The 23,764-nt window shown below is 39.6% G+C and overlaps 1 protein-coding gene across 1 annotated transcript in view; it reads left to right on the plus strand.

Annotated features, from left to right (window-relative positions):
* The window catches only part of CRB1 (crumbs cell polarity complex component 1), a 111,190-nt gene extending 89,978 nt beyond the window's left edge, over positions 1-21,212 (plus strand). Inside the window, 3 exon segments of the mRNA XM_035891738.1 lie at positions 1,975-2,074; positions 4,987-5,071; positions 20,997-21,212. Coding sequence (XP_035747631.1) covers positions 1,975-2,074; positions 4,987-5,071; positions 20,997-21,212 — 401 coding nt within the window.
* The last annotated feature ends 2,552 nt before the right edge of the window (positions 21,213-23,764 follow it).

A 23,764-nucleotide genomic window follows, 5' to 3' on the forward strand; every position in this document is an offset into this window, starting at 1 on the left:
TGTAATAACAATGTCTGACATACTATAGCTATAAGCATAATACAAAAAAAAAAAGAATACATGTGCATAGACATTCCAAACCTCTTTCTTTTCAATACCAGAAACTTGATATAAGTGTGTACATACAATATTAAATACAGGTTTTATATGGATTTACAGGAATATGCAAGTTATTGATCTAGAATATATTAGGAGAGCATCAGTTCAGTCTTCCTTCTTCTGAGTAAACACCTGCAATTGAAATCTTTCCCTCCTCTATGCCTTTTCATCATGAAACATCCCATGACTTCAGAAATGCTGCTCCTTTCCTCTTTGTACTTCTGTATTCTCAACTCCATTGTGCATGTGTACATAACTTTCCTACCTTTATACACAAAATAAACCTTCTGCCTTTGTCTCTTTATGTCTACTCATTTTCTACTAACGACTGTATTCATTTGCTTTAAGTGTGCCATGTTTTCTGAATGGTTGCACTTCACGTGTACACCACACAAAAACTAAGGTTCTATGTTCCCTATGTCTTCTCCAGGAAGGCTGGCAGTGCAGGGCCAGGTGCTTCCCAATGAAGCATTCAGCTCCTCACATGATACTGCCTTACCCATCAAGGGTGGTCACCTCTGCTGGGGACCTCTTGGTACCTTGCAGAGCACAACTAAACAAGCAAGCCCCCACACCAATGATTCAGAGAGGAAGGGATTTTATCCACATGGATTAAAGTGACTCCTATTACATGGTTCCTCCTTACATACTGTCAATACTTACAAAATTGTTGAGCATTACGAGGTCTCCATTAACACTTTGATGGGTCACCCCTTTCCACTGAGCTATCGTAGCCCGTGGGCTGGACCTATCCCACGCACAGGTCTTCCAACACACACAGTGGAGAACAGACTTGGTATTTCTAGTTTTAAAGGTTAAAAAATAAAGAAACAAGCGTTAGATTAATTAAAATAACTTTCTTGAATATATATCCTTTTGAAAGAAATACAGGTGTAGGATGTTTAAAGGGAAACAGCTATAGAAGCAAACATGAAAAAATAGCTGGATGAATAATGACACTAAGCACTATTTTTTTTTTTGTAAATATATCCGATTGCTAAGACTTTTTAGAATTTGAAGGGGTGAAAAGTCCATTATCCATGTTTAAGATATAACAGCAAGATCTTCATACATCTCCAGCATTGCAATTTTATCGCAAATTTTTTGATATTTGATTTTTTCTTATTTAGAACACAAACTCAGAGATGAGTTCATGCTTTTGTGGAATCTCAGTATTCATTAAAAAAAAAAAAAAAAGTAAAAAAAAGGATCATACCATCTTGGGTATTTTGGGTGTTGAGAAGAGCTTGGAAAACTATTGTCTCAACATGCTCAAAATTAGAGGAGGGATACCAGACATGCAAGTAAAAGAAAGCAAACAACAAGGACATGATTTTTGGAGTCATGGCTTGTGATGCTGAATACTGATATTATCTGTAAAGGATCTCCCTATATTTTGATACTAAGATTCAAAATTTTTCAGACTCCTGTGACTGTCATTCACAAATATGGGTAATGAGAATTGTCGGTGTTTGGGCCTGAGGAAGAAGTAAGATTTCCAAAAAGAAGGGAAAGACAGCAGTGATGGAGGTACTGGAAGGAAGGGCAAAGGGATTTGCATCAGCTGTGGGATGAATGAAAGGGTATTCTTTAATGTGTTTGGCGAGCACATGAGAGGTATGTCACTGGGGAAGCATACACAGGGAATGACAGAGTTGCTTTATTGACAATAGCTCCTAATTCTGACCCTTAAAAAAACAGGCTCTGACTGACCCTCATCTGCAGGTGCTGTAATACAGTTTGGACTCTGCCAGCAGTATCCTATCATGATTTTTCACTACAAAGAACCCCTGTGTTTATGAATTGGAAAATATCCTTGATGTTATATGTTTACTTGAATTCTCTTGCTCCCAGAATATTTAATTTTTAAGAAACTAGATCCAATACTCAATTTACTCAGTGCATGTGACCACAGTATGTTGGTGAAACTAAAAATAGGAAAAAATCTGCTTTAAACTCACAGCGATGAAATCAGGTTTCATTCTTTCAATGCAAATACTTTTCCTGGCCTGACACCCAAAAGTTCAGCCAAAGCAGCACTTTACTTGTATCTATTAACTCTTGAACTTACTTTTTATATCTTGAGCTACTGATTCTCCCTAAAAATAAGAAAACTTGTGTTTGCAATGACAAATTCTTCAAAATTTCTACTGCAAGAACCACAAGCCATGGTTCTAAGAACTATAGCCTAAAAAAAGCCACAAAACACCTCTTTCTGTTTTACTTAGATTACTATTATCTGAAATGGATCTCCAAGAGAGTAAAAAAAAAGATAGAGTTTGGTTGTTCATTTTACTTTGTGTTTCAAAAGTGCCCTGAGGCCCCATTAGGCTCAAGAGCACATCCTGCTAGCGCTGTGTTCTGCTTGTGCTAGCAAAAGGCAGATGCATCCCTGCACCGACTGGTGAACGGCTCGGTCTGTACTTCGAAATTGTTTCTTGAACATTATCAGCAGCTGCACCTTTGGGACAGCACTTCCTCACAAAGCATACCATCTCCTATTGTACACGTGAATATACATGAAACTTGAAAGAGGTGGTGGATTTCACGTCCAAGAATTAAAGTGCTGCTTAAGGTAGCTACTGCTACATGCTCTGATGTGCACCATTGCTGCGTTTGCATCCTCCTCCAGTGGGTATCATTTCATCCTCCTGGGTGCAAGGACAAGCATCATGCACTGGAGGTTACAGTTCACATTTAATGTAATTAAAAATACACTGATAAGCATGTAAGATATGTTCAATATTGAATCTAAATTCAATAAAACTCTCCCAGGCTTCCATAGCATAGACACACAGAATTTTGATTGAATCTGCTCTACAGCGATTAGCCAATGTATTCATTAACTGCAAGGGTTAGTAATATGAATGTAGCAAGTTATACTTAATTACAATAATTAATGCCTGGTGATTCATGAATAATGCATTCCATAGCTATTTACATATTCATACTTATGAGGCTATTAATGGATAATTACCATTTGACTAAAAGATGTGGACATGAGGAATGTAACAACTACACCATTTCCCCTCAATCTCACTGTGGTCTTACCTGTTCGTTTTGCTCTAGTATACCTCTATCTTGCTATTATATGCAGAAATAGAAACAATATTTTATTTTCAAGACCTATAGAGCAATATAATGGCAAATACCGTCACACAGGTTAGTTTTCACACTGCATCAGTTCTGAGACAGTATTCTCACCAGTTTATGTCTTGAGGTAGCAAAACAATTTAGATGAATTTTAGGATATTACTGGAAAGAAAAAAATCAATGTTTCACCTCCTCTTTCCAGCAGAAAACTTCTCAACATTAGGAGACTGAGTGCAAGAGCAGTATTAGCATTCTGCTCCTTCAAATGCAAAAACCAAATCAAAAATCCCAAAGAAATTTATACACATGTAAAGGAAAGTATTCAGTGAAAGTACTTTGTTCTCTACAAACCAGTGTAGATTTGTTCTTGTCCCGAATTTACTCTCTTTCCTACCGCAGATGGTTAGGACATTTCCATGCTTCAGAGTTTGTTCATTTGGGAAACTAGGATAGCAATACTGTCAACACCTTCAATCTGAAATAACGATTCTGCCCTAGATGGGTCTTGTTTACATTCCAACACACAAGATTTCAGCCTCCATGAAAGAAGATAAGTTGCTAGCCCTCCCAAGCTTGGAGAAGATTTTAAGAGCCATAGAAGGCAAAAAATACAACACAGAATTTAAAAAAAAAAAAACATATTAAAATATAATTATTTTAAGGCAATGTAATATTTTTCTTTCTTCTTAGCCTAAGCTTGAATGCTCAATGTTGGCAACACTAAGACAATGATATTCAGCCTCAGGAGCATGGTAAAATGAAGAAATAAGGATAGGTAAGTCACTGAAACTGAGAAGTGCCACCACCCTGATTTTTCAGATAAGCTGCTCACCTACTGCTCCTTCACAGCACCAGCTGAGGAGCTGTGGGCACCCAGGGCCACTGAAAAGCTTTACCCCAGCTGTTAAGCCTGCAGAGAGGAAAGAGAGGGTCACACCATACGTGGAGGTCAGCTCCAGGTTCCCCTCCTGTGGTGTGGCTGAAAAACCCCTGACTCCAGATAGCAAGAATGGGTCAAACCATTGGGGACCGTCAGACTGATGTCTTAGTAAGTGAGCATGTTTGTATCTACTGTGACTTTTGTCTTCTCTTGTCTTCTCCAGTGCTCTTGCAGCCTGTTGAGGAAGACTAATATGTACAGTAAAATATTTTCAGGATTAAACCATTTTTCTGAAATTCCCTGTCCTGTGTAGCTAACTCCACTGTGTTTGAGGTCCTTGCTTGTGATAATATAACCTCATGAAATCAGAGATATTTAAAACCACTCATTTACACACTCTAAAATCACACCGAAGCCAGCAGTACTTGAGGATCAAAGGAGAGAGGACTGAACCCCTGTTCAAAACTGATGCCCTCAGCCTCCAGCAACCATGGTCAGCATTGCCAGCCTACAACACATTCCTGCCAAGCGGGGAGCAAGCCATGGGTTAGGAGAACTATCAATACGCAGAAGCCAACTCTCACCTATCAGCTTTCCTGATGCTCCTAAGATCTAGGCAGGGAGCAGACTGTGGGAAGGAAATAAGCAGTCTGGCTTATACAACCTACATTCTCTGAGGGTATTCCCTGGCACTTATGATTTATTCTCTGTACTTTGAGAAAACACTCACCATGCCAACTGTTTGGAGAACAGGACTGTACAGCACAGGTAAACATATTACAGTCTGATGATAGGTTGTTGAAATAATATTATTTCATCGGCTGAAGCAAGTTTTTACTATTTTTATTAGCCTAGCAGAATCAGCGCAACTGAGCTGGAATTTATTTGTTTTCACGTCATTTGCATGGCTATAGATCACCCATCATGGCAGATTCGTTACTGTTGATGGTAGGAGCCAGAGAGAGCCCAGCTTTATTACTGTGCCAGGTCAAATGTGGGGTAAGAAGAAACATCTTTACATTTGTAAAATGAGCAGCTCTGCTCTGGAAGTCATTGGAAATGTCACAATGCCATTTTTACAGTTGTTTTTCATAGCAGTACGCCCCCTTAATATCCTTTGCTATTTTCTATTAGTCTGTATTCAAAACACAGGATTTAACTAAAACTTCTAAAAGGATATTGCAAGAAACACGTTTCATATGTGTCATAAGATAAGGCACAAAACCATAAGGTACAAAAACATTAAGATGCAAAGACAATAAGGTTATCTGATGCATCTGAGCTGGGAAAGACAAGAAAGCTCCTCACAAGGCCAGCATTACTGCACGCATCAGTGAAAAGCAGTTGAATATTTAATGTGCATGGTAAATATAAGCAGAAAAGGGAGCCCAGATGACATATGACAGCATAACACTCTGCAGTATAGGAATCAGCTCAAGTACAGTATTCACATCACACATTCAGTATTCAGACTAACTCATTTTGTCTGTACACCATTCTTTATGTTGCAATGGCATTGTTTTCCTTTTTCTCACCTTCTGATGTTTTCCCTGTAGACTCACATTCATATCACATGGGCATTTATTCAGTTGTTGCTCACTTTATAACACATTCGTGCACTCCATGCCTGCATTGGTCAGATACTAAATTTTACATCTTTTTTCTCATATGGTTCATGAGACTTAATGTTCTTTTCTCTTTTATCTATTTTTTTCTATCTTCAAATAATGCAGCAGGCTTAGCACTGAGGGAAGGTATTCTAAAAGTTGCTTTAGAATAATTAACTCATAAATATAAAAATAATACTCTACTTTTACTTTTTTTTTTTAATTGTAGGAGCATGAACAAATACTTCTCTGTAGGTATAAAGTGTAACTCTGATCTAATCCTAAAGACTATCCTAACACAAACAAATGCTTTGGTAATTCTGGCATTTCTGGCTATTTCTATAGTCTAATGCCAAAACTTTGCATGTTTCCATTTACTTTGTTTCTTAAAATACAACTGATGAGAAAATTATTTTGCTGCAAGTACTGAAAAGTCTTTTGTTTGTATTTTGGTGTCTGTTTTCCACTGAAAATGGAAATGAAGCTATGTTCAGTGCTAAATTTTTGAAACTCTGTTTTGAAAAAAATATGGATGTTTATCTAGTAAATAGCAAAACAGCAGTGATACCCCAACAGCAGGCATTAGTCACCTATGCACTTCTACTTGTGCACAGTAAAATGCCTTTTATTTGCTGGGCAACTTGACCGAATACTGACTGAAAGCAGGCCATAAAGCCATCTTAACTCCATAAATAACTTAACTGACCAGAAGTTTCTAAACAAAAGAAAAGTCCAACCTCACTTTCAGACTGAAAAATGTAGTTTGGGTGTTCATCTGAGTTCTTATAAAAAGAAAAAGAAACTGGGCTGAAGTTAAGAAGTTTATGACAGAAAAGATAACTTATCCTGAGTGCATGGTCCCAGCAATTTCTTGGGTTTCAATGTTTGTCCTCTTCACTAAAGTTAACAGAACTGAAACATGGGTGTGAGGCTTTACATGGAATTTATTGACGCATCAGGACCAATGTCGTTTCAGAGGAAGTTCATTCACCACCATTACAATTAGAAAGACCAAGAGTTACCCACACCTTAGATATGTTTACATATATATAAAGGATGCCAGATACACGGTAAATACGGAGATCTCCCAGCTACTACCAAGTAAGCACTTCAGCAAATCTACCCACATTTATTCAGGTACCTCAGTGGGAACCATGGCCCTCAATTCCAACCACTACTTTATTTAGGCAGTGATAGTCCTATAGCTCCTGAATGCTATGGACATATTAGTTTAGCTTAAGAAATGCATCTTGTAGGCTAATGTTAATGGCTTGGAAACTAGTCACATGCTTAATATTACTATCAAAGGTCCATGAAATTATGTTGTTTTCAGATAAAATAAGGCTGCCTACATACCTCTTGATGCACTCTGCCTGTAGAGTCCATTCTTGCGTATTTTTCAGTTCTTGTTATGAAATTCCATTCCTAATAAAATCTGAAAAATGTTTGCACCCTTTACTAGGCCTATAAAATAAAAAGCAATAAAAAGATTTCCTCTTCTTGAGGATCTGAAAAATATTTTGGTTTCAAATGATCAGGAACACTTGTCTGTTTTGATACACAGAGCCACTTAAATGAGAGGCAGAGCTTGTTACACAAATATCTGAGCTTTGTACCAAACTAACTGTGCAGCAAATGCAACAGTCCTCAAATTTATTCAAATAATATTTGGTAGACAAGATTATTCATTTTTCAAGAAGAATAAGAGCACTCCAAAAAAATGTGATACTGCTGTAATTCAGTGGAAAGGACAGGAGAATCAGCAGCTTTGCAAACCTTTGTAATTATTTCACATGAGCATACTTTGCACTGCCGCAGACAATTTTGGTTGTCGGTGGACCTGTGAAATGCCAGGACAGAGATTTTAGAGATACTCAAGAACTTAAATATTTTGGGGTCTAATTTATACATTACTGAAATAAACGGAAAGATATCTTTTTATGCCAGTGGGTACTAGACTGAGATCTTTGCTACTGGATTTAAATTTGCTAAGCCAGCGGCTCCTCAGAGCGTAACTCACAGAAACCAGCCCGGAGCCTAAGGGAGGAGAGCGCTGCCTGGTGTGGCACCGCTAATGCTCACACGCTGCACTCCCCTATTCCCCCAAGGGACAGGACTCTCTTTTTCCTCTTGTCAAAGAAGTTGTTCGGTCCTCTTACCTGGGCTGACTTGAATCCCTCAGTGAAATGGCAGTGTAGGTATACACCTCCTCCATGGAGTTTATATAGTGATGTAACTGTTATCTTTTTTTATCCCAAAGCCTACCTTTTGTGAACTTATGCAGCATGTTACACAGCACACAAGAGTCAGATGAGACACTGTGCTGCGTCTCATGGAAAAATTCTTTTGATCCTTTCTTATTTCATTGTTCCCTTTAATCAAACATGAAACTCATTCAGGCCAAAAGAAAATGTGTGGTTTCTATACATGTGAAAGCATAACATGTCCTTCATGGTAGACCTGAAGCCACCAGTAAAAGCTGGTGTCTTCTGTCACTTTCTGCAGCTTTGGAAGTTATTATCCCCATAAAAATTTTCCCCCGTCCTTTCAGTATGCAATATTGTCGGGGAACCTCAGGCAGGGGTTGCTGAGGATCTCTCTGCAGAAGCCAGGGCAGAGATAAGTCCCAGAGAAAACCCTGGTTCTGTCAGTGTTGCCTAACATTCCTCTAAGCAATCAAAACGAGTGCGTTTGGAGGAGATCCTGGAGGCACAAAGTGATACTGAGGGAAATGAAATTACTACACAAGTAAGAAAATTGCAAGTGAAATAGATTTGTAAAAATCGTACAGATGAGGACAATACTGAACACCTGGGCTCTATCTTAGCTCATTAAGAATGACTTCATTATTTTAATTGAATGCTTGTGGCACATCCATAAGGTACAGAATTGTTATCTTGTCCTTTACTAGGAACTGAACAGAGAGACAGACAGACAGAGAGTAGAGACCAAAAATCTATACCAAGGTATTTTACACATGACACCTAAAAAAATAAATAAAGCATTATATAAATATATAAATAAAGCATAAATAAACCTGATGCTATCTTTGAAACGGTGAAGTTCTCTAGATTGAGTTTGCACAGAAGCAGTATTTCCCTTTAATACTCAGCTCCCACACACACACCTCCCCCAAAGAAGCACTCAGGTCTGATGCACAGGCTGGTTGGAGGGTAAGTGGCCTGGACTCAGAATCCTGAAATGACATCTTTTGCCTTGAGAAAACTTTGAGTCAAAAATAGCTTGTGATCACTTTTTTCATCCTCTCCTAAAATCACTGATGAAAGAGGAAGCCGAAGTATTTTCCCAGAAGAAAATACTAATGTATGACACTTCTGCCAAAATTATATATAAATTGTCTGATTTCATGGTTACCTTACTGATCTTGAAATAAGTAGGAGATTGGAAGTATTTTAAGGAAGCAAGCAAGTATCAAGCAGCAAAATTACTTGGAGCCATAAGGAAGCACCTGGGAAATCATGATTAAATGATTAGTTGAATTAAAGAGCTTATTTGTGGTATAAAGACAGTGACTAAGCAAAGCCTCAGGTCTCTGGGACGCCAGGATGGGGTTATGGCAGGGGATGAACTATGTCCCAGACCTCGCCAGTTCTCATCCTTGATAGGAGCGTTAGAGCCTGGGCAGGGCTGCACTGCCCTGATATGAGCACTAGGGTCTGATCATAGGTAATGTGCAGGCAGCGTTTAGGCAGTACAAAGAGATTAAATTCAATTACCATTTCCACCTTGGGTTGACCAACCAATCATAAGCTAATTCTGTTTCATGCTTCAGTTTCCCTCTCTGAAAAAATAATATTGGCCAGCTTTTAGGGGGATCTCCAAACTGAAAGCTAAAAAATTTAAGAAATAAGGTATTGAGGATAGAGCTGAGAAGGAAGAACCACTTAGGCTGCCTGTTCAAGAGAGGGCAACTCTGGTGTCTGAGAAGAGCAGAATCAAAAGGGGGGTGTATCAGAAACAGCTTACACCTGCAGACAGAGGTGAATTTTTACCTGACTCCACACACTGTAGGAAATGCTACTTTCAGCCTGTATTGAGGAGCTCCCGTATCTAAATTAATCATCTGGATAGAAACAGGGTTGAGTTGCACTCATAGTCAATACGCCTTGCCTTGAAGCGCAAGAGATAAAATCTGCTGAGCCAGCATATTTCTTTCCTATCTCTAAGAAGCATGATCTTCAAGAAAATCCTCTGAAAGTATAGGAAATCTTCTTAAAAGAAATTCATTGGCAAGGCCGCCATTACTTCCTAACATGTTAGAGTAAATCTCTCTAATCTGAAGTACAATGTATTTTCTGTTAGTTATCTTTAGGTGGCAGTAAGGTAAAAGCATGCAGTAGAAATCTCTGTCTTTTTAGAGACCCTTTTCTCAGGTACTGTGCTGGCTATAACATAGAAAGAGACTTCAGAAACTACTTGCATCTTCAACGGATATCCAAAAAGCAGTTATTAGAGCTGGCTTCATCCAGATCACATTCAGCTGCAAACCCATTGAATGCCAGCAGTATTAGTCCAATGATGAGATGCTATATTAGGTGTGCAGTACTTGATCCAAGAATCCCTGAGGACAGAGTGAAGGTTCACAGGTAGAGACAGAGTCATATGTTCCTATCAACAGATGTAAGTGCGCTAAAAAGAAAGAAAAGCCACAAGAAACAAGAAGCTCACTGGCAAATCAAGCATCTGGATCAAGATTAAAACAGGGTTTCAAGGAATAGCTATTGACACAGAGGTTTATAGGCAATTTTTACTTTTCATTTACACTTTTCATGTATGCATCTCTTCCAAAGTCTTTCCTGAAGCTAAAATGTAACGATGTTTGTTGTCTCTAATCAACTTAGTACTAGCAAAAAAGCCAGTAGGATAAAAACACGCTCAAAATTTTTATCAAGGAATATAATTAGCTAAGTAACATGACAGTGTCATGTAGCGCGCTAAGGCAAGTATTATGTAGCCAATAAAGGTCTATCTTATACCATTAATATTTACAGTTGGAAGCACGAGATGGCTGCAATCGAAGTGCTGCACCCAACAAAGGCTAACTGTTGACTTGATACCTTGTTGTCTGACAGTGTGAAACAGTCAAATAGCTACTTACTTCATCACCACTTGACAGCATAATATTAATGCTAGGTAGCAACACATGGCTGTTTTGCAGGAGCTTAGCACCAAATAGGAAGAAGAATTTCATGGAACAGTTTTGAGATTGTAGGCGTAGCTTATTAGCAGAGAAGTAGCGATGGAAAGTATCTGGGACTTATAAAATGAAACAGGAGTCATAACTCTGTCTCTGCTCTACTGTACACCGCTGACCCACCTATTACGCAACATTGGACAGAGCCATTTCTTACTCCCTCGGGAAGAGGCAAGACTGACTGTTTCAGCCCCAGTTGCACCAATTCTTACTTAGAACCAGGACTCAGGGGAGACAGACAACCCTGCTTCACATCATCGCAGTCAGGGACCAGAGCCCACAGAAGGCGGCTGCATCTGTATGTGATGTGAGTCTTCAGTGGGTACTGAGTGCTGTTTACAAAGGTCTGATTACAGAAATAAAAGAACATCTACCGCTCACCTCACTAACTGAAGAAGAGATCTCTAACCTCAACTGTCGCGTGCTGGAAAGTGGAGTTTTGAGCAACCAGTTCTGTGCCCACAATACAGATTGTGCAACTCTAAAGGAAACCAAGATTGGTGATGCACACACGAATCATGCCTGGTGAAAACAATGCACATGGAAACATATTAGTGAGAAGAAACAACGTGCAGGTATTCACTTAACAGGCTTTGCGCTTTCAGATTGTGAATACCTCAGCAAAATTCCTCATATTTTACCCTAGTATAGAAAAGATCGGAAACTAGATTCAGAAAGAGAGAGAGAGAGAATACGTGCAAAATTCAAAAAATCAAAAGTTTGCATTGGAGAAGGGTTAGCCTCACCCTTGGCATAGCTGTTGGTAGCCTAGGTTATCATTTCCTGCCCTGTTCTCTTATCCAAATGTTGTCATTCCCGTCAGCCCCATCTTGAACATTATACCATCATCCTTCACATGCTGGTCTGCTCAACACCTACACAATCAATGAAGAAAGCAGTTTTGAAGTTCATCCTTCTTTCTCATAATTCTATTTCTCTCTGTCTACTGAATCTCTCTTCACCTCTTTTCCTTGGGAACTGTCCTGCTCTCATCATCAGTGCTGTAGCATCTTTGCCTATTCTTCTCCTGCTTTTGGGTTTAACCTACTGACCCCCTCCCACCCACTTCACTCTCCCATGACGGCAGGAGCAGACTTCCTCAAAAGGACGCTACTACATGTTCTTCCAAATCCCTGTTCTGGAGTAATTTCTACTGTGGCAACTATAGGGTTGTGGTACACTCAACCCAGCTATGCGCAGGGCAGTGACATAAAGTTACTGTTTTCAGCATCAGTCTTTAATTTTAAATATCATCCATTCCCTCCTGCAAGATGCTTGCCTGATAAGGCTTTTATCCAACACCAAGATTTATTCATATAGAGTCTGCTGTCTCAAAGCTGTAATGCAGTTATCCCCTATGGAGAAACACCACCTGATACACTGCACTGTTACCCATGTACAAAAATAATTCCTTATGATACCCCAAAGCATTTTGCAAACTGGAAAGGGATGTTATACCCCAGAGACTGACACCTTTACTAAAACATTTGTCTAGTCTGCGATTTAGCAGCTATGGGACAAACTCCGCCTCAGCGTGGTTTGCCTGGATTTGCACCAGCTATAGAATTTCCCTCTTACCCTTTCAGATTGCAGCAGATGGTGAAGTTCCTACACCAGAGGCTGTCGATAGAATTTTAAAAGGTATCTCATAATAACACATTGGAGCTGCACATTTAATCTGTGCTGCACTACCAAGATGATCTTAAAAAAAGCTGGAGCACACTTACAAAATTAGCACTGGCAGTAGCTGCAGAAACGCTATCAAGGAGTCTTCTCAAAGCCCACAGCTTAATGAGAGCTTACCTCCCAAACTGCCAGCCAAATCACTTCTCTATGTATAACCAACACTCTGCTGCCTGAGTGAAAATGCATTTGATACTCTGTCCTGTGAGATACAGATCCAGCAAAATATCTGATGGAGATTTTAAGGGGCTGCTTACGTACTTCTGGCTTTGCTGGGTCCGTGACAGAGCTCACATAAAGTACAGTGGCCAAAACCAGAAAAATTATTTCTACTGCCCAAAACAGACCATCCCAGACTTACTAAATACCACTGTTTTCATGGCTGGACCTCTTCCATTAAACAGTTAATATAAGTCAGACAACAATACTACAAGCAGTTAAAGAAGTTATAGTTACCATATGTAGCCTGTTCTTTAGAAATGAATTCCTAAAAGTGAGCTTCTGAGTCAGAAAGGCTACATCCAAAAGGCTAATACTGTAAATAGAAGGCTACCTGAGCCAAACTTTACTGCAAGTACTAGCGTTGAGGAGGGGGGAAACTGTTTTGATTTAAAGACAAGAAGAAGTGTTTCCAAGTGATCCAGGAACAGTCCTACAGCCTAACGTGGGGAGGAGGAGAATGTCTGTGTATGCTGATCTGAGTGAAGGATAAAGACTAATGTGAATAACACCTTCATTTATCTGAAGTCTGCTTTACAATTTAGTTGCAACACTTTAGAGAGCTCCATCTCCAGTTTCTTGCTCCGCTATAATTAGAACAAACTTCCTTGTTAACTTCTGTAGTGTCACAACAGTGTGACTTCACAGGAGGGTGGCTGTCAGCATTTCTTAATGAGGCACTTTCCTTTGCAAGCCCAGCTAAATTCTAGGCTTCAATCATCTCCACCTTCTTCATTTTCTCACAGAACACCAGAGATGTAATTCTTCCTCAATAAAAAAAAGATTGCATTTTTCTGATCTATAACTGATCAATCCAGATGATCAATTTGTCATTTTAAGTGCTAACAATAATTCTCTCTATATTTGCACTTTGATTCAAGAATAATTGTCAGACAAGAAAAAGGTGACATTTTCCAGGAAGGAATTCATTCAAACTGTCACATTTCAACTAAGACAACCTATTCAAACTACATTTTATAGACAAACATATACTACATAGAGGTGGCAGTGAATGTAATTTCTTCAGAGACATTTTAAGAAAATATTTGCACAATAATATCCACCAGAAAACAGAGGAAAAAAAAAAAGGTTTACTTACAAACATTCTTCTTCAAGGTAAGATGCCTATATATATATATATATTACACTGTGGATCTTCTGCACATATCAGAAGCAGTCTCCCAAGTTTTGCCTTCAGCAATGTCCACAGAGGTATGTATAGGACTTGGGGCCCTCCAGCAATGGGATCGTCATTTCCTGCAGATATCAGGAACACAACTCGAAGGCTGATGGCAGAAACAGCAACAGCAATGAGGAAAATTCAAGACTTATCTACAACACTGTATGTAGTATAGACAGCTTCTCAGAGGACTACAGAGATAGATGAGGGATGACGGGATAGCCTCCTCCCAGTGGACATGGTGTCAGAGGGAGAAGTTCCCAAGATGCAGAGACAAAAGCAGTCATGCTTCATCTTGGGGTGTTCCCTGGCATGCAGAAGGCAAAGCTACCTGTGACCAGCCCCAGAGACAGTACATAGCAACTACTGACCAGCCTGAACTGGAGCTACGGGCTGGCTGATTGCAGGGGGAAGCAGTCACATCTTTAGGCCACAGAGATCTTCATCAGGTATTCAAGGTTCCAAGTCTGAGTCTGGTCCTTCTACAAACAGGCCTCGTTCTTATTCATTAAGGAAGCAAAACTAGAAAGAAACCCTGCAGCAGTCTACGTCCATTTTTTCCTCTTGCTTTCTGCTTCTCAGTTTCAGAGAATTCAAATACTTTTCTGACCAGATAATCCTGAAGCTTGTTAGGCACCAAGTTTAAAGTACAGCAAATAATCATGCCTTTCAGGAACAACCTCCTTCACACAAAGAGGCAAGGAGGGCTGTTCAGTGTGGCTGCCGCAGAAAACACATTTTTGAAGCCCACAAGATAAACTGAAGAGATGCAAGGTGTGCAGAAGGAAAAGGAGTCAGTGGCCTCACTGGTGACAAACAGTGGAAAATCAGCTAAGGTGACCACAGACACCGAGCGCTGCCTCCTTTGTTGCCACAGGTACCAAAGCAGAAAGGAACAAATTATTCACATACCTGATGATAACTGTGTATAGGCAGTTGGGGGTTGGCCTAGATGACCTCTAAAGGTCCATTCCAACCCAAAATGTTCTATGATGACATTCTGTGATAGGCACACTCAACACAGATGAGCATCCACATGGACAACAGCATGAAGAAAGAAATCACGATAAAGCATAAAGAGGATAAAGCAGTTAAAGGAAATAGATGATGTGCACAGAATTTAAAAAATTGTTTGCCATTTCTAGTGGCCTGTGCAGCATTTTGCATAGCTGGACGTGAATCTGCTCTCTTTAAATGAGTCCAAAATGGATTATTGGTTCAACTCAGCAGCCCAACAACTAGTTCAACACAGCTCTTGGGACCCTCTGGCTGGTGTATAGCACATGCAGAGCAGCTGATAGGAGGGAGAGCAATAGGTACTTGCTTGTGAAGGTGAAAAAAAAAAAATCATCGAAAAGAGTCTTCATATGCCGCTCATTAAAGGTACTTATATTGGAATAAAGTCAATCCATAGATTTATGGCCACTTTACTGCTGTTGAAAATAAACTCTGGTCCCACAAGCTAGGGTTATCAATGCATCTCATTATAATAGACTTGTGTATGATTGAGTGGATTTCTTCTTGAACTACTGGGATTCTTATTTGAACTCAGCCTTTAACAGAAAAATTTTCCGATAAGATGGTTGTAAATCCTCAGCGAAATAAACTCAGCGTATCTATGGGCTTTTTAATCAAGTTAATGGCTTTTCTTTGGCTCCTCAGTATTATCCCTATATGCTCCCAAACCTTTCAAAGTAATTCTGACATGGATTAGGACCACTCAAGCCAATCGTCCCTTGTTACTAGAGCAAATGGTTTTGATTTGGGGGCAGTAAATCTGGACAGCATGGATCAGATGTTCTTACCATGAACGAAGTGATAACCTCATGAGTGGTGTCAGGAATCCGGAGCCTTCACCGGTGAAAGCTCCAGTGCACACAAGCAGATGCAGAATTCCCAGAAAGCCCTGCATGTGCAGAGAAGGGAATTCTCCCTATGTTTTAAAGCTTGTGTTGATGTCTCTGTCTTGCGAAGCATCCAGAATCAGCCACATTTCTATGCAAGTTTTGAAATAAAGGCTGATTAATTCTTAATGCGCAGGAACAGTGGTATGCTTCTGCTTTCAGAGCACGCTATGTCTTTCACATCCCAAAGACACACACCCTTGGCCCAAGCCACACTTTCCCACACAAAGCTCGAGCCTGGGTAGCACCGTCCCGAGGAAGCTCATGCTACTTCTCTCACACCTACAGTGATTCGTCCACTGGCACCGCAGCTCGCTCTTCTCCCTCCCTGATCTGGCCCAGCCCTCGTTGTCTGTGGCCATAATTGTCATCCCCTGTATCAACACAAAGCAGGATTAGATCAGCTAAGTCATGCTGATGTAAAACACACAAGAGGAAGAGGCCCTGTGTATTTTGCTGGCTCCCTTGCGCTATTCCACTTGTCTTTGACACTTGGCACACATGGAAACGTTCATATGCAGCAAATCCCTAATGTTCCCCTCTTATATCATAACCATTTGGAAGATGGCTTGTTTAAAGATAAGCATACATGTACTGGGTTGATAACTGCTACTGAGATGTGACTTGTGAACTGGGCCCTCCTTAGCCAAACTGTTCACCTACAAAGCAAATCAAGGAAACAAGGCTGAACAATCAATCTATTTCAATAACCAAATGAGAAGAAAAACCCAGACCTGCAATGAATTTTCACTCTATCCAATGATTTATCTTATCTAAACATTTTAAATCATTTTTATCTAATAATTTTAAAAAAACCTAAAAAACTAATCAGCTTTGAAATGAAACCACCAGTGAAAAGCCAGAAGAATTTGTTTTAAATAAAGACCAAAAAAGACTTTTTTCTTTATTTCCTCCTGTCTTTGGAGGTGAAGCTATTCATCACTACATGAAAAAGTAAATTCAAGACTTTTCTTTTTCTTCCTTTTTTTTTTTTCCCCCAAAATAAATTCATCTTGCTCCCACTGACATCCAAAGACATATGAATAGAACATGCTACATAAAATATCTTCACAAGAAGCAGATTGGCCGTCTAATGTTAGCAGACTTCGTTTTGTTGGTATTATCATGGCACATGACATCATCTTGCCATCAGCATCCATTACCATTAAGGATACAGCTTTTACCAACAGCTACTGTATATTAGGGGCAGGGGAACTCTCACAACTGTTCTGCCTCTGACTACCTTTTAAACAGGCTCATAAGATAATTCAGGTTGGAAGAGCCCTCAGGAGGTCTCCCTGTTCAACCTCCTGCTCAAAGCGTAATGAGAATCTCTAAGGTATTGCCCAGTCAGTAAATTAACCCTCCTTCAGTTACCCTACATATATTTAGTTATTCATAAGCAGTGCCGAAGTTACATTCAGAAATAACTGTTATCACCATGTGGTATTTATTAGCAAAAATTATTTCTGAAAGGCTATCGCAGCGTATGGGGGTCTCCTAGGGCTTCTCTGACAGCAAAGGTCTTTAGCAAAAAAATTCAGTAACCCATTTCTCTTCATAAATTTCCAGCTGTCCTGTGGCTTTTTTTAGTTTGTGCTGCAACAAAATGAAGTTTGCCTCATGTTGTCCTTCCCTCTCCAGAGATTTTCCCTTCTGCTTTTGTAGCTCTAGGCCACAGAACACCTCTCGAGTGGGACTCTGCCATGGCTTTGCGATAAAGACACCAAAATATTGTATATTCATAGCAAGTCGCCATCTCCCAAGTGGTCAATTCAATAACCAGGTCTTAGCAAGCTAACATGGGGAAGTGAATGGCAGCCTGTGCCATAAGAAGCTGATAAGTGGTGTTGCAGTGTGGTGGCAGGAGACATCAGCTGTGCATTGCTCACCACCCAGTGCCTTAGGACTCCCACAGACTTGCAGCCATGGGTGATCTGCTAAGCAGCCATGAACATCGAGATAAGCAGCTACACACAAGAGCAGTTCCACAGCAGTCAGAGGGACTCTGCTCTTTGAAACACGGGAGAGGTTCATAGCCTAGATCCATCTATGGTGGAAGCAACAGGCAAGGATTTACCAGAAGAGCCTGAAGCAGTGATATGGGACCTTTACGTTCAAACTCCCTACCATTATGCAAAATACGCAGTAGGGTCAGTAACACAAAACCTCTTTTTCCACTATCTTAGCAGCACTCTGTTTCTAAAAAGGCTGCTCAGTCCTTTTCCTTTTTGGGATCACCAGTTACAAATACAGTCACCAAATACTGTGATAAACAGACTCTGAGATGATGAAGCACAGAACTTTTCAGAATTTTTATTTCCAGATCAGCCAGTTGATTTTCCAAATTAATTTAACTGTTCAGCCATTAATTACTAAAGAAGCAGTTGATTTTGATGGGACCAGACTGTAGAGCCTTCTGGCAACTCTTGTTGTTAGTTCAATGCTACTGCTAAGGGGGCTACCTATATTGTAAAATTGGGCAGTGATCTGTGGGCTGATAAACCAGGGGAAAGCACTCGAACAGTATATTTTTTTCTTTTTGGTTCAACAGAATCTACCCAAAAAGATGACATAAAGGCCATTTTTTTCATATTTTGAAATTAGAAGCAACACAGAAATAATTAGCTTATGTATCTGATCATGGTAAAAAAAAAACCAGCTCTCTAGATTTTAATCAGTGGGGTAAATTTTTTTGCATACTGGCTCAAGAGGAAGTGTTTTGGCCGGCACAGATACAGGGAATACAGGCAATTTTCAGTAGTTCTTTCAAGTTCAAGTCACTGGTTGACCAAACCAAATCCAATAAATGAATAATAGTTATTAAACAGAAACACAAATTGGAAAAAAACGTGTCGTGGATTGCTATGGTGCGCTATGGGTAAGGTTTCTGTAAAAAGTAACTATTGCAGAACAAAAAAGCACCCTGTTATGATGATTTTAACTTGAAAATGTGGTTTATATATGTGACTGCATTTTAACAAGTTACAGGGCTTTTTTATCCCCAACTCCTTTGCATAAAATTTTTCTTTATGAAATAAAATTAATTTGAATGATGTAAATGAAAATGGCTCCATAGATATGGACATACTTAAAATAAGAATGGAAAGGGGAGTATGGACTGGAAAATAGAATAATAAGTTCAGAAATTTCACATACCAGAGACCAGGCAATACCATCCATTTGCCTATGGTAGTGAATTGCTTTCACAAATGTCCTGTTCAACCCCAGGATCAGAGTTAACTCATATTATCTTGGTCCTCAGTTTCCCAGAGCAGATAATTAAAACAAAAACAGCTTCTGAGAATAAAAATTCCATTAAAAATTTGCAGCCCCTCTGAGACAAGAGGGACAAGGGTCGTACAGTCTAACATGGTACAGAGAAAAACTAAGATCTCAAATGTATCTGTAACACCATCTAAAGATGAAATGACCTTTCCAATCCAATCCAATTTAATAGAGCAACATGTTTCATGCCACCTTGTTTTAGGGTTGGAGTCATATGGTCTGTCACCTGTACTAGATTATTTCTATTGGAAAAAAAGTTTTTAAAATCAGAGGAACCATATATTTAGCCGTCAAGGACAGAGGAAAATATCCCAGCCAGTCATGCATCCCCTAGAGAGAATCCCTGAGCCAAACTTGCTTTTATTATTATAGTAGGACCTTTTCCATCAGTGTGGAGGTGGACAGAGGGAAAAAAAAAAAAGAGGAAAGATTGTTTTAACATTTTCCCTCTGGCACTGTCACTCTTCTGCAAAGGCATCTGAGCAGCATGAGGCCAAGCAATGTACACATAGCAACAGCATCCACTTACAGTACATCCATCGCTGCATGCAAAATCGTCATCATTCTCAGGACTGTAATTGCACTTCCTTAGAAACAATGAGGAAGCAGGTCACTAAAATATCCTGTAACATGCAGTATCTAACGGGGAAATGGGCTTTGACCTGCTGTTTTCCGTTTCTAAATATTTTGGGATTTGAAAGCTCAGCCTCAAGCACACATTCATCTATGGCAGTTCAGCTGTCACTCGTAATACAAATCAAAAGATGATGGATGACAGAATCTGCCCAGAAGTTCAATTCCTGCTAGGGTCATTCTGTCCGTAGTGACCACTTTTCCACACTAACCACATCACTTCATTGGCTTACCCCACCATAAGCATTTTTTACACATAAAAGCACATATGTAGAAGTGTATAAAACATTCATCTACCAACTATAACATTTCTCTGGTCTAAAGCTTTTCAACTGGCAGATTTGTTTATGCGCACTCTGCCTTCTGACATTATCACATTTCCCACTGCCACATGAAAACAGAAAAAAAAAAAAACCCCAGAGCATCCTTACTTTCATCCTGTACTGTACTGGCTGTGTTTCTGTAGAGGAAGCTACAAAGCCTATATGTAGAAGAAGAGCTGGATGAATATTTTAAAACATATTTGTGAAAATATACTGATTATTTTCTTTCTGAATAGATTTCAGTTGCACTCTTGTGCAGCCTCTATGCACTTATTTCATGCAAACACGCTGGTAGAAATGGAAAAGTTTACTGGCAGGAATGTCTGTAGAAATAGTACATTTTACAAAAATATTTACAGTAAGCAAATTTTCTATCTATAAGTACAAGTATTCACATAAATTTGACTCCTCCAGCAAGAGGTGACTGAATATATATACAGTCAGAATAGCTCGTGTTTAATTCACAGTAGCAAAGACTAGCAACAACACGTTCACAACCAAAGTAGGTATAATGAAATTGATTAAAAAAATAATTGCTGAATTACTACTACAGTCCGCAGACATACTAACTCACAGGTAACTTTCAAGCAGAAAGGAAGCTGTCAAATGAAATGGGTAATTACATGAAATTCATCCAGCTCTGCCTTGTTTATTAAATATCCGGCACAACGTGTGTAACTTTCTGAAGAGACCAAAGAACAAAATCTGGAGGGGTTAACGTACTTTTCTACCAACAAATGGTGCTTCAGCAATAGCTCATCTATGCAAAGCCATATCCATAGAATGGTTTTTGTTTTCCTTCCATGGTACCTCAAGTGTGTCTCAGTATTCTCCTGACGTAAATTATATTGCAATTATTTCAATTCTTCCAGTTGACAACTGACTTGATCTCGAACATACTCACCTCCATTGGCTCAGTAACGCTGGCCTTGTTATTGATCCTCTTCTTGGCAGTTGTGGTTTCAGTCATCGCTGCCAATAAACGGGCAACTCAAGGGACCTACAGCCCCAGCCGGCAGGAGAAGGAGGGATCCCGGGTAGAGATGTGGAACATGGTGCAGCCACCACCAATGGAAAGACTGATTTAGAAGAAAGCGCTCCTCCATCCTGGAAGACGAGTGAAAGGGGACAGTGTACATATGTTAGATATGTTAATTTTCATTCTGATTCCAGGAATACTCACTGTAAAGATTGCAATGACTTTGGGCTTTCAATATTTTTTTTTTCTTTTCAGTTCAATGACATTAAAATTCTCTTAGCAGTTAAGTGAACCAATGCCATTTATCATTGTTTTGGACCAACGCGTCCAAGGACAACTTTTATTTGCACTGGAAACTCCAGCCTTGGTAATCAGCAGTAGGCATTACAGACAGTAAATGCTCCTGGGATACATGCAAGTGCCTATCACAGATGCAAGACAAATAACAGCTTCTCGTTTGTGTTTTCCTTTGACTGCCTACCAATCACTGCTGCAGAAGACGATGCAGACAAATCAAATAAACCTGTACGATAAAGACATAATTCTGTTATCAAAGGGTTTAGTGCTAGAGCTGTGTCTCAGCATATCTACTTTCATCTGTTAATCAGGGATTAAAAGGAAGCTGTGTGAAAATTCTCCAAAATAAATGCTTCACGTTTAATTGGTTTTCCTTCCTCCAGTTGTCTCATTTTACCTGCTTCCCCTTCACCTTCTACTGAAAATAATTTTGGTTTCCACAAAAGCACATATTTCTCTGAGTATAAAGGCCCCATCCCTGGGAACATTCAAGGCCAGGTTGGATGGGGCTCTGAGCAATCTGATCTAGTTAGCAGTGTCCCTGCTCACTGCAGGGGGGTTGGACTAGATGACCACTAGTGGTCCCTTCCAACCCTAAACATTCTATGATTCTATGATTCTATGTCCTAAAATATGCTGTGGGAACAATCTGACCTTTCAGGAGACATCAAATCTAAACACCCTAAGACAAATTCTGTGCTTCCAAACAACTGCCATTTTCTTATTACAATATCACCTGACAGTCCATTTTAGAAAACTATCGCTTCTCACATTGCAAACATACTTTGGCTGCCAAAAAGCATGCTCAAAAACGTTTCCCAAAGCTCATGGAAAATACTAGGGAAGAGGCAGAAGTAGCCTACAGATAAAAGACTGGCTTGGAAATAATTACGACAGACTTGGCACTTCTCCTGGAGCTTAGACTTCTCCTATGATCATGGGCAAATAAAGTTTTATGCTTCAATATTCTTCTTTTAAAACAGGGATAATCCCATTTAACCACCTTGTAAACCTCAGCAGCAAAAGGATTGCAACTGTTTGTTGAAAAAGAAACAAACACATAAAATGTAATGGAATAACAGGAGAAGTTTGGAAGAAATCTCATGATGAAATAAACATTTGAAAATGACTTCAAGAGATTTAATGATCATTCTTGTAGTAGGAAAGGATGTGCCAAATGTACACCCAGGTCAAGGGCGGTTTTGAACTGTAGAGGCAATTTTTACCAGTAACTCACCCAGTTTATTTTCACACGGTCGAGAAATTAAAGCATAAGCATTGCTCCCACACAAGATGAACCCACAATAAAGAGGCAACGGAGTGGAAAGTCCATGATGGCATTTCTTCCTTCCTTCAGTTCAGCTTACATGTTCCTGCAATTGCGAAACGTCCCAGATACAGGCATCAGACCCTAGATGGTTGTTCCAGGAGTTGCATAATAGAGCCCATACACTCAGTATCCAAGAGTTTAACTCATCTTTTTAATTAATGATCAATTCATGATTCATTTTGAATGAACCCCTTAAGGGATTACTGAATATCAATGTCACTCCCATTTATTTTTGTATGAGAAGATTAGCAGTAACTATGATAGTAAGCACATTCTGGATTTTTTGCAGTCCTCACAGATCTCTTTCAAAACAAAGCACTACAGAAAATGTGAGCGAATGGTAGGATTCAAGCTGAGTTAAAAGAGCAGAATGTAGTCACAGTGAAAATGCACAGCAGATTTTATTCTAGCCCAATTTACAGCTTTACTACTCAAGCTTATTATTTCAAATGCAATTGTTGCTGTACAGATGCAGTTCAAACCCAGGGAGTTAAATGGCAACTAAGGAAAGAACTGAAAAATAAGTTACCAAAAATATGATGGCAGATAAGAGATAGCAGAGATTCAGGGAAGATCTTTTCGACTCGTGGCACTATGTAATAACAGATGCAATAGCTTTCAATTTAAACTCTTGGTTTTAGCCCAGCATTTGCCCTATGAGACACTGCTGAGGCATAATAAAAAAATACTATAAAGTTTGTTAGGCGTGATCATTTTTAGAAAGACAAATAAATATTTGAAAAAAAATAAGAAATTGACCCAAAGAGCATACAGCGTGAGGTAGATACTGCCCAGGAAACCAGACAGCAAAGAGCAGTGTGTGAGGATGAGGGACTTCCAGTGAAGCAGAAGGGATTTGGGCAGATTCTTATACACGTTGCTTTAGCCTCACCCAAAAAAAGCTGCGAAGGACCCAAAGACAAGGCCACCTTCTAGACGGAGATGGCAAAGCAGGCAAAGACACATGAACCTGGGGGAACAAGAGGGCAAGCCACAAGTAAGCAGACAAGAAGAGCTGTGAGGCTTCAGGCTGG

Source organism: Egretta garzetta, unplaced genomic scaffold (assembly GCF_000687185.1).
Source record: "Egretta garzetta isolate BGI_Z169 unplaced genomic scaffold, ASM68718v1 scaffold163, whole genome shotgun sequence".
Lineage (NCBI taxonomy): Eukaryota > Metazoa > Chordata > Aves > Pelecaniformes > Ardeidae > Egretta > Egretta garzetta.